Genomic DNA, 13,124 nt, shown 5'->3' with positions numbered 1-13,124 from the left:
CTGATAGCACAAGTGGATGATGCTAAAAATATAAATGAAGAACCAAAATTAGATTTGGATACCAAGAAATGCAGGTGTAAATATTTAGAATCAGAGCTAGAGGTCAAGGACAAAGAATGTTAGAAGTTAAAAGGAGAAATAGAGAATCTCCAGAAAGACCTTGAGAAGTGCCAGTATGAGCTCAAGGTGAGGATCCGGTATGATGGCAGCACTGAAGCCTTGGACAAAATGTTGAATAAACAAAAACACTCCAAGGATACCAGAGGATTAGGATTTGATACCAACAAGTGCTCCACAAGCAGGGCATTCTCCAACAAAGACATTCAGTTTGTCTCCTCAAGTAAAAATAACAAGGGACAGACCTTCAGAGTCATAAATGCTCCTAGGAAGAAGGTTGACCTAACTACAACTGGTGAAGACATGAGGATGAAGACCAATGCTGCAAGGAGGAATAATATTGATCCAAAAGGGAAAGGGAAGCTGAGAGATGATGACTTCATCATAAATAAGAACATGAGAAAACAGTCAAGAAGATATCTTGTCGGTAGAAGAAAAAAAGATGCTGTTGCTCACAAGAGAAGACACGTGTGGAAAAGGAAGGGATCAGATGAGAGGACTGTAGAGACTAGATAGCTCAAGAACAATCCTCAGAGAAGTAGAAATGGAGAAGTCAAATCAGCAAGATCACCTCATGTTTGGCAAAACAAATTTGTATAAGCCCTCTTTCTCTGGTTACTGTTTTTCATGCAAAGATTATGGTCATAGGGTAGATGATTGTAAAAAAAGGTCCAGGAAGAGACAGGGTTTTTTTCCCAGGACTAGCAATTTAGTTTGTCATAGATATAATGCATATGAGCATAAGATGTCAGAATGTAGAAACATGCATATGCCCTCTCCCGGTTGTGCTAACAAAAATTATTTATCTATTCCAAGAAATGGAATTCCTGTATGTTATCAAGGTAATGGATTTGGCCATAAAAGCCATGAATACATAAAGAAGAAGTCTTAAACATATGGCAGCCCTTCCACTTTCTCTTCCAACAAAATTGCAAGATATAGCAACTATGGTCAACATGGAAGAGATGACAAAATGTATAGGAGACAAAGACCTGCATGGAACAAAAGGAGAAATACTCTTGTAAGATCAAGAAGTCTATTGAAATGATAGTTGTCTACAATAGTATGATCAGGAGAAGAAGATCAAACTAGTTTGATAGAAGGTCCTCCAATCATTTGTCTAGCATGAACACAGGACCTGCTACTACAACAATATTTTTAGAGCAAGGACCAATCAGAAAAAGGAAGTCAACATTGCTCCCAAGACTGCAAATGTGAAAAGGAGGGAGATCAAGCAGGTATGGAGAAAGAAGCAAGAGAATACAACCATGGGCAAACATTGTGCATTCAATGCACATGTGATATCTCCTAAGGATTAAAGGATATCTACAAGACTTTAGGGGGAGCTATATATTGATCATATCAATGAACCCCAATTTTGAAAAGGACAAATGTAAGGACAGGTTGCTACTAGTGTAAGGAGAAGTGAGATGGAAGTGTGTGTAGTTAGTGCCTTGGCTACACATCTACATATGTGAGATGGATTACTGCTGCAAGTGTCAATGGATGGTTCAAACTGTAAAATGGTGTCATAGACATTTGAATCAAGAAGATGGAGTTTAGAGGAAGGTGTTCCTATAAAGATATTGGTACGGTATAGTAAACCGGTATGTATAGTATGTTACCGGTATAGTTGTTAATTAGTATTGCAGATTATGTGAGTCAATGTGTTTCGAGATCATTGCAGTGATTGTTGTGGCTTGAACTGACAAAATTATGTCTCAAGTGATATTGGAGAAGTCTTGAATGATAATGTGTTGGTCCGGTAGCTGACCTTATATGCATGCATCATTTTGGGCCAACCAGTTTGGTAGTTGACATAATGTTAATAAGTCTTGACATTGTGGGCATGTAAGATTATGTCAAAAAGATGTGATGGATATCATGGAAGTGGAAGGCCATATGTAGAGCATTTATGCTTAGCTCTATCGATATAAGGTGCAGATTGGAGCCTCAGTTTAGGACTTGACAGACAAAGAAGACCCACGATCTATGGTTTAGGGGGAGTTCACAACTTTACATCCCTTGATTTTTGAACCATATGCTGGCCAAAGAGGGAGACTTACCTACACAAAGGGGATACTATACATTTGGTATCAGTGTTAGTGTCAGAAAATTGGTGTCAGAATAACTTCCTGCATACCAAAGGGGAAGAAGATGCAGTCTGACCGATAGCTAAGTCAAATTCACTGACACACCTTTCACAAAGGTATCAGAGGTATCCAGTCGGTATCGGATTGGTATATGCAATCGGTATCAGTTAGCATTTGAGCCCTCTATCTCATGTGTTGATAAATGAGAGGATGCAGAGTAAAATGGTCAAAGGTAGAGAAGCAACTGTTAGAAAGTTCTGTCAGTTCCCTTTGCCATTCTTATCAAAGGGGGGGAGGAAACTAGTAGTATACCGGATACTACATGTGTTGACATCAATTCCAAAGGGGGAGATTTTTGGCATTGTATTGTCATTGATCTCAACCGGTATAGCATGTCAACAGTAAGTATGGAATATTGACTGATGAGTAAGTATTGGAGATCGGTAAGTAATGTGTTGGCAGTGTGTTGTTGCCAACCGATAAGCATGTGACCGGTATGAAAGAAAGGTTGAACTAATGAAGAAGGGACAACCAGAAAGTAAGTGTTGCATCAATTGGTAACCATGCAATAGGTAAGCAAGCAATAATCCCACCGGATGAAGATGTTGTCACCAAATGAAGAGAAGACTGACAAAAATTGTGCTGCCTCAAGAAAGCAAGGAAGACAAAAGGGAAGTCTACCAGGTTATATGTCTAGTTGAAGTTATGTCTGCTCAAACAGGGAAGTCATATTGGTGCAATGTCGGAAGCATGCTGCACAATGTAATGACAACTAGTTCCCACCAGTTATTGGCTAGTAGGTGACAATGATCCACTCCCACCGAGTGTTCGGTAGGTTAAGTACATCAGTCCATCTACTCCCACTGGTTAGTGGTAATGCTTATCTTATCTCACAACATGCATGGAATACATAATAACCCTCTAAGATAAGACAATCAAAGAAGTTAAAGGCAGGTGGTTGAAGGCCTATACCAAATGACCTAAGTGGAACATAAAGATGCCTCAGGTGTGTGAAAAGAGAGATATGCACCAGATCAATAAGAGAGTGCATGTTGAACTACCGAGACAAAAGAGAAATAATAAGAAGTGATGAGTTTGCCACTTTGGCAAATCAGTTGAGATGAGGTCCGAGCTAATGAAGGAGAAGGAAAGGTTTTGACTTGCAAATATGGAGTTACACCGAGAGGCAAGAGTGTGTTATCAAGATGTAGGTGTAGATTGATGCATAACAACTGGAGATTGATGGCATTGAGTCATCAAGGATGTTATTGGTATGCAAGCAGATGTGTCGTCAATTGGTAAACAGGAACACAACAGTGATCAAGCGACCAATGCAGATGATTGAAGAGGATTCAGATGTTGCGGTTTAGGATATATGGTCATAACTTTGGCATGTGTCTGTGATTGAAACCACATCAAGTTTGGTGAACTGAAGATCACATTCATAATTGACTGATATGTGCTATGTTAAGAAGAATGAATATTGGTCCAACATGCAAGTAGGTAAGGCAATCGATAAGCTGATAGAGAGACAAAGAAAAGGACTCTCTTCAGATGGAGATGTGCATAGTGAAGTGATGGACTCTGAATCGGGAGTAGTCTAGGTCATGATGACCTAACTGACAGAATGGTGGAGTGCATGGCATGAAGGTTAACTGGTTAATGTAACTGATAAGGCAAGATGAACCAGTAGTGTAAGGTGAATACTAGTAGAGTGTTGTTGGTCGATGACTCATCCTAAACCAACATAGTCAACTAAGGTGGATGATGACAGAGTTGACACATGGTCTCCAGGTGGAAAACATGTAGTTGCAGATGAAGGGTACGTCGGTGAAGTAGTTGCTGACTAAGTCAATGTTTAATGCAATCAAAAAAATTCATGGGTGAGTTGCAGAGGTTTGCAGCTCGAAGAAGATTGAAGGATGACTCTTGGTGAGTTCATCGAAGCAAGATATCTGATCATCTTGTCGATCTGGAGAAGGAAACTACTGGTTCATTTATTGTGACTGACTAAAGAAGGACCATGTTTGCTAAATTTAGTAAACATGTAATGGAATAAAATATTTGGTGGTGTTGTCTGATTTGTTACAGACTGTCAACTCTAGGAACAAGATCAGATAGGATTTGATATGGTTCATGGTCGATAGAAGAAACCCTGGCACGCCAAGGTTGAATTTATGTTTCGGTAGGAAAGCACAAATATAAATATTCAGACCAAAGATCTAAGTTGATGATTTTGGATGCAGAAGAACAGATTGTGAGTGTGCATTAGAGAGTTAATCAGTCAGAGAGTTCATCAAAGAACATTGAAGTAACTGAGTGCTTGAAGAGAGAACCGGTAAGAAGGCTTAAACCAGTAAGCAGAGTAACCGGTAGCCATGTGCATGGTCTGATAGTTCATCCAACTGAAAAAATATGAACCAGTAAGTCAGCAACAGTGAGTGAAATATGCAGAGAGAGAGAGTGAGAAGATGTTAGAAGAGGGTGAGGTTGAGAAAAAGAGGAATCAAGAAGAGTGAACAAAACTGACAAAGTGAATAGAACTGACAGTACTGAGAAGTAGAGAATCAGAGAGGAGTTGAACCGGCAAGGTGAAGTGTATACAAAGGTTACAAAACTCATTTGTAACCGCGTTATTACTATTGCATTGATAACATTCATTGTAATCACTGAGTTGGTGCTCGGTGCAGGGGTTGGTGCTCCTTAGGTTGGTGCCCTAAATCAGCAAGGGTTGGTGCCCTAAATCAGCAGGGGTTGGTGCTCCTTGGGTTGGTGCTCCTTGGGTTTGTGTCCTAAACATTGTAATAGTTGTTTATTGTGAGGCTGGATTGGAGCAGTAGACTCCAACAACATTTCTCACTGAGGTTTTTCCCACGTTGATTTTTCCTCGTATATTCGGTGTTATGTGATGTATCTTTGTGAGTGCTTGCATCTTAATCTCTTCCTTGTCTCACTGGTATATTCACTTAGTGTTTGAACTGCTAACCAGTACATATAGTCAGGTTTAAAAGGCTGAAAATATCAATAACCACTTATTCAACTCCCCTCTCAGTGGAATCTTGTGTTCTACATTTTTGAGATATTAAACCCACCAATATGAATGCACGTAATGTAATATTGCCTAGCAAGTGAAGCCCTCCTGAGTAGAGAGCTTTAAATGTTGAGTAAAAAAAGTATGTTCACTATAAAATATGAAAATAATATAATAATTAAATAAAAAATATTACAAATTATACTTCTCACAAAGCCTACCTAATCTCATAAAATATTATATCATGGTAATTTAATTCGATTGTTGAAACTTTACTAGATAAATTATTAACATTTATTTTGAAAATTAGCTAAAAAAAAATGTTGAAGGACCATATAAGGCAAAATTAAGGGTCTTCATATAAAGATATTTCAAATAAAGGACCTTTGATCAAATGACATTTATTTGGAATACCTTTGGTTGAAGGCCCTTCGCTATGTATTTTAACATGTAAGATTAAAAATTAGGAAAAATGACCTTTGCTCAAACCCTCATGACTTCATTTGAAAGCCATTGATGTGTGTTAGGAAGATCCTTCAATTGAATGTGTTTGACATTTTTTTTTACTTTCTATGCCTTTTATTTTTGAGATGCTCCATGAGTGGGATATTTCTTTATGCTTCAAACCACTTAGATATGACTCACATGTTTTACTACTTTATCATTCATCATTTTTTCCTCTTCTCATGGGATGCAACCAATTGAATGATGCATATATTATCACTAGTATCTTTTTTGTTGTTGATATTTTATGTAGTAACTTGTGCTATAGGGGAAATCATTATTATACACTAAGACAAGTCTCAATTGTGTTAAACACCCATAATGAATTGCCAATTTTTATTGCTATCAAGTAAATATCATTTGATCATTTATAATTACACATTATCAAATTTTGATTATCCATTATCAATTAGAGTAACATGACCATGTTTTTGATTAAGGGAAAACAGGTTTTAAGGGGACTAGAAACCCCATAAACCATATTGAACATGTTGTTTTGCATTGCTGAAATTAAATAGTTTATTTATCATCGCTTTCCATACAAGAAAAAAATATAACCCTCGCACCTCTCTATTTATTAGTTTTCATTAAAGCTAAAGTTACTTATTGTTTATGCATAATTCACTTGTGTGAAACAAACCACTCAATAGATGTATTTGTAGGTTCTATGGAGTGATCAAGATAATGAGAAGTCGTGAGAATATTCTATTATTTTGCATGGACCAAATCTTATGAGTGTTTGAATTTATTTACATTTCATATTAGCCAATAATATCATATACTTTCAAATACATAATAATTTTAGATTCACATGCACCTAAAAGTGTGAGCAAAATATAATAGTAAAATTTTGGTACCCATACTAATTCTTATTTAGTTTTGGGTCTATTTTAATAGAATAGCTTACACAAGTGACATACTATTGTACTAATTTAGGCTCATGAACTAATGTGTATTCCTATCTATCTTACATTCATTCACTATTTCTATGCACTAACACTTATCATATCCCTAGTTTTTACACACTCCCATATATTTACCATCATTATATGTTTATTATCCCTAGAATTACATCTATAACCACACACTCATTTCAAGTATCAAAATTAACATCTTGTTGTATTGGGTCATTCTCATTTGATTTGGGATTGACTCTAAATTATAAGGGTTTTAAATCCAATGTCTAAAACTCTCAAATTTTTCTAAGAGTTGTTACAAGTGACTTCGCACACATTTGCTCAACTTATTGCTATTTTGGTATTTAAACACATTGAACATGCAACGAATTTATATGAAAAATAAAATGATAATTCATTCTAGAGTTTGTATTTAAAGATTAATATAAAACAATTGCAACTACATTAGAAATATAATCTACAAGTCATTTACATTCCTGGGACTCTTGTTTGTGATCTTTCACTTAAAATCATAAAGTAAATCCAAAAAGTTGACCAAATAAAATATGCTCTTCTTTAAAAAATGATAAAAATAAACATACATCAAATCGTTTTCACTATTAATGTGTAGAATTTGATGTCGTCTAGTACATTAATGCACATTTGACCCGAAATTGTAGCAATTTATTGTGCTCCATAATCTATCGTCTTCCGAACTTTAATTAACTATCATTTACAGTCAAGTGTGCATGCGAGGTAGAGAACGCATCGTTCGGAATATTCGGCCATTCATGCACCACATCGACTTTTGTAGTTCACCAACCCTAAAAAGAAATGTTAGAAACAGAAATTCGTTCGATCTGCTCATTGGGTTTCCATTCTTATCCTTTGCCAAATAATTAAAGAGTTGTAGGGTGGGCCAACCTGAGGCGGCGCAAACCCACGTTGATTTGACAAAAAAAGTTTCGATTACAAGTCCAATTCTACAATCAATTCATCCCTTTATATTAGTGCGTTGATTTGTTAAAAGGATTAGATTAGAATTCCAATTCTATAATCATTTCATCCATTTAAACTATTGCGTTGATTTGTCAAAAGGATTGGATAAGAATTCCAATTCTACAATCAATCCAATTCCATCCCTTTGTTTGGCTATAAAGAGCAGCATTTGGTGTAGATATTCTCAGAGAAAGAGTATATGTTAGAGATGATGAAGATGTGTTGGCTTCTTCTGTTATTCTTCTTTGTGCAACTGTGTTCAGCGCAGACTGTGCAGAGACAGTATTTAGACCCTCACAATAGGGCCAGGTCTCAAGTGGGTGTAGGCCCTCTGGTGTGGGACAATACTGTGGCTGCCTATGCGCAGAACTATGCTAATCAACGCAAGGGAGATTGTGCTTTGAGGCATTCTGGGGGTCCCTATGGTGAAAATATTTTCTGGGGTAAAGGAAGGGAATTTACTCCTGCAGATGCTGTGAATGCATGGGTTAATGAGAAGCAATTTTATGATTATAATTCGAATTCATGCGCTCCAGGGAAACAGTGTGGGCATTATACTCAAGTGGTGTGGAGGAATTCGAAGAAGGTTGGGTGTGCTCGTGTTAAATGTAATGATGGTGCGTTTTTCATTACCTGCAATTATGACCCACCTGGGAATTTTAATGGCCAGAGGCCGTACTTGACATCGCCCTTCACTTCCGTTTCCTCTTTCTAAGTATTTGGCTCTCAATAAGACGTATTGGCCTCTTATATGGGTGGGTCAATGAATGGAGTTTATCTTTGTCAAGGTTTGTAATTTGCTTGAAATAATAGCTACCGTGCAGTGAGGTTTTGCTTTATTTAACTAAATATGTTTGTGAAACTATCAACTATTCGGTACTCAATCTTGAATACTGAACTTGAGTCACACAGCATTGGATGATGTGTTTGATGTAATTTTTATACATCCATCGATTGTATTGTCTCACAAAGCTTAATCATTTTGACTTTGTTTTTTCATTCAATTGGATAAGAGTTGTTTGCATTTCACATAATTGAATCTGAAAATAGCATTCACTAATCAATATGGATTGTAGAAAACTAATGTTTTTAATAAAGATCATGTTGATGGTACGAAGAGTATTAAAATAATAGACCATAACTAAGTTATTCATTTTGCTATCTTATTTTCTATTACATATTCAACCTATGTTGTTAATAAGACATTAGTAGACAATTTTTCACAATGCTAAGAAATGAAGGATTTTCGATCATTTTCATAAGATTGAAAAGTGATTGAATCTGAATCAAAATTTGTTGCAAGTTCCAAGCTTCTTAAGAGATGAAAATCAAATAACAATATTAAGTCCCTTATACATACATCAACATTCTCTTTACTACCATATAATATGGAACCTTTTGAGAAGTAAGAAATGCTAAAACCATATCTATCTCAAAAGGATATCTCGTTAAATGTTTAAGTCAAGTATATAAGGCTTAGATTAAGTTGCTTGTACAAGGTAGGATCAACATTAGAACCTTTCATATCATTGGTTAACATCGATACTAGACGAAGTCGAGTAGAAACACTCATACAATATCTCTTCACGAACATAATTAATAATTGTTTCAACTTATGGTGAGCTTGAATACAAAACTCATCACATCACTTAAGAATTAAGGCTTTTGACTTTTAATTCATTCACTTTCTATCCCAAACTCCTAGTGGCCATTGTTAGGGTCAAAGAACCTTTATTAAAGTGGGCTAAAAGCTTAATGTTGATGGCATAATGGATGTAATGTCCACTATTATAATACTACCAAATCTAGACAAAAAATAGAGTGATTGACAAGGAATTGACCAGATCAAGGAACTGATTGATTAAATTAAATTTATTGAATATTTTTTTTACAAAACATATTTTTGAGTATGTCAATAATTTATAGGATTCACTCAAAATATAATATACAAAATTAGATGTACACTACTAGAACTACAAATATATGTTAAGGTTTATTTTGAGAATGAGAAATTGATTATATATATGAGGGTCTTCTTTTCGATAGTTTATTTCATGTTATGATCATGTATATAGCCATTGTCATACATTTTAAAAACTAAAGATTATAAAATAATTTTTAGATAAATAGAATATTTCAAGACCATGATCTTATAGATATTTTGAATAGATATATTAAAAGCATCTTTACTAATTTATAAACTTTAATACGTAATTGAATAACTTAATATGTTAAAGTGTATGATTATTTATTCTGAAATCTTTATACTTTCCCCTCTTTTATGTCATGATCACTAAAATTTTACTATTAATAAAAAACCAAAAATATTTTGATATAATTTTTTGATAAGATAGAAAAAATAAATTTCAAATCATTTCAAATCTTTTCTTATAAAATTTTGAATTGCAAGTATAATAATTGACATTTAAGATAAATCATAATTAATTAAAATATAAAAAAACACTGATTACTCAATTTTAATTAGTTATTATATAGGGTCAAATGTCCACACTAGAAAGATTGGCCCTTTAGGAACCAGGGTACACAAATGAACTGTCATTTCTGCACAATAATTATCTTTTGCAACTCACCAAGTACTAGAAAAGAAATATAAAAAGGAAGTTTTCTCTAGTGCCAAACAATTAAATACTTAAATTATTGCATTTGATTTGTTAATAGGTTCCCATTACAAGTCCAATTCCACAATCAATTCATCCCTTTAAATTATTGCATTGATTTGTCAAAAGAATTGGATTATAGAATTATATAATCAATCCATCCCTTTGTTTAATCTAATAAATGCATTAAAGATAGTCCTTTATTACATTAAATGGCCCAAGATAGTGTTTCTGAATTGTTTACTAATTTGTCTATGTATAGAGCAGCGAAAGAGTTTCCTCCTAAATTCACTATTAAAGTGCCTCATTTTCGCATATATTGTGCATGACCTTTCTAACCATGCGGTCTCATACCAAGAGGAAAGACATCTACTTCATTATTTATGAAGCTCTCACCATGTAATGAATTTTTTCACTTTAACTGCAACAACACAAAGTCATATCACCAAATCAATAACAAAAGTTTTTCTTTTCAAAGTTTTTAGATAATAGTAAGGTCTATGTGATTAGCTAGTTTAGAGTATTACTTCGTTTTACATATTTATAAATATAGGCTCTTTAAAATTGAGTTGAAATTATTTACATTATTTTTATTGGTATTAATTTTGATCTGAATATATTTATATTTAATTTATCTATTTATTAAAATAATTACATAAAGAAAATTTGGGATTTAAAATTATTATCAAATGTATCCAAATATCATAGATACTATTGAATTTGATAAATGAAGTACTTTGTACTTTATCAAATATATTTTTTATGATAATATTGAATTGGATTCTAAATAAAATACTTCATATTATATATATATATAGTTTTGGTCTTAGACTCAATTGAATTCCCCCTCTTTATAACAAAAATGTAGATTTTTTTTATAGATAATAAGCTTGATGAATAATAAAGTTCTTTATGTTTTAAAATATAATTGCATTGTAGTAGCACAAGTATAGTATTCAAAGAATTTAGAATAATTTATCTAATACATTATTGTCTTATTAACATAAAGATAGGATGTTCATCTACTATGTGCATGTATTTCATTTATGTCTATTTTGAATAAAGATATATTTTGAATGATAATTATATTTTTTATTTATAAATTAAAATTTTACTTTTATAGTTCAAAGATCAATAAGAAAATAAAATATACTTATGAGATAGTTTATTAGCCACTCTTATCTTACTATTATATAATTGCATTTGTTTCTTTCCAAGACCATTTCAAATTTTGTCCTCCATAAAGATTTCAATATTATAATATTTATTTAAAACTCTAAGAATGAACATGTTAACCCACCTAACCCGAAGATCCTTGCAATCAAAAGGTGGAATATATCTCCTCAATATTTGGAAACGATGAGGTTCACCCCACCTTGCTATAATACTGATAAACATGAAAGCACACACATTCATACAATAAATCCCATCTTGGACATCTTGGATTATATGTTTAGAAAAAAGGATGGTGTGAATAAGGATATATTATAACTAGTTCTTAGTTAGAACCTATTCATATGTGTTAAGTTTACTTAGCATAGTATAGTTGTCACATGGAACTCTCATTTAATATTGTCCGTGTTAATTATCATAGGTGTCATTCTAGATAGAGATGAGTCATAGATCATTATTTAATATTAGTCTCATAGAGCATCATGCATTTAATTTTGTTTCAAGGGTATTTGTAACTATTCCATCATCCCTTGTCTATATAAGAAAGCTCAATTGTACATTGCATCATTTCAATGGATCATCTTTCATATCAATTTGTCTCATATCATTTTGATCTCTATTGTTCATTCTTGCTTATGTTTGATTGTGGTAATTGGTTTGTTTCTTCATCTCATATCATTTTGATCTCTATTGTTCATTCTTGCTCATGTTTGATTGTGGTAATTGATTTGTTTCTTGATCGATCCAATGTGACCAACTTTATTACGTATTCTTAATTTTTCTAACATAATATAAAGCTTTGGACTAAAGCTTTGTCCAAGCAATTTTCCTTCCCATTTCAGAGAATTGAGTGTTTGATAGAGATTCATTATTCGCCCCCTCCCATAGACTAGTTTGCAAACCTAGCATCATTTTGATGTTAAAAATCCTTTGAATTTTCAGAAATCACCTCAATTCCGGCTGTCGTTGTATCTGTCTGTGGAGACATTATTTCGGACTTTTTTCAATCTGTTTTGTCTGATGCCATTAAAGATGGTCATATTCCCTGAGTGATAGCCTATGAGAGAAGCAACATACCAGTCAACGTCTTCCTAAGATGATGGGATAACTATTCTTCTTTTTCTTTCTCTAAAAGAAAAAGAAAATCCATAGGGTAGTCCCAATTGTCTATAGTCACCATGATATCTTCTAGGACCCTCACAAGTTTAGCAATTGATTAATACGCTTATTGAAGGACTGTAGTTGTAGGTGTCATCTCAATCAAGACTAACTGCTCTGCTATATCCGTTGTTATAACATTTATAGCAGCTCCCAAGTTTATTGATACATTGGAAATATCGAATCCTAATATGCTCAAAGTAATTACCAGACTCCCAGAATCACCATATTTTTGAGGTATTAGCTTTTCTGATAAAATATTAGATAGTTTCCCCCAACTTGAATGGTAGATGGCATCTTCTTCTTTCTTCCTAGAGTTTTTAGACATAGAGCTTCTATGGCGTGGTTTGTTTCAGGGATGTCTTCAATGGCCCTTAACAATGGAATCCCAATGCTGATCTTTTTTAGTTCTCTCAAAAGTTGAGAGTGGTCATGTTTTTCTTCAAGATGCCTTTGAGCTTCTTGTCTTAGGCTTTCAAGAAATGGAGCATTCTTAGGGAGAGGCTCATTTGTTTGAATTTTCTAATTATCCTCC

At 33.9% G+C, this 13,124-nt stretch overlaps 1 protein-coding gene across 1 annotated transcript; it reads left to right on the top strand.

The window, feature by feature from the left end:
* Positions 1-7,806: 7,806 nt before the first annotated feature.
* LOC131055062 (pathogenesis-related protein 1C) lies at positions 7,807-8,631 on the top strand. The gene has a single exon (XM_057989688.2). It carries the CDS (start codon positions 7,840-7,842, stop codon positions 8,353-8,355), a length of 516 nt encoding a protein of 171 aa, XP_057845671.2. The 5' UTR covers positions 7,807-7,839; the 3' UTR covers positions 8,356-8,631.
* Positions 8,632-13,124: the final 4,493 nt, after the last annotated feature.

Source organism: Cryptomeria japonica, chromosome 5 (genome assembly GCF_030272615.1).
Source record: "Cryptomeria japonica chromosome 5, Sugi_1.0, whole genome shotgun sequence".
Lineage (NCBI taxonomy): Eukaryota > Viridiplantae > Streptophyta > Pinopsida > Cupressales > Cupressaceae > Cryptomeria > Cryptomeria japonica.
The sequence above is the reverse complement of the archived record's forward strand: the minus strand, read 5'-3'. Positions and strand labels throughout refer to the sequence as shown.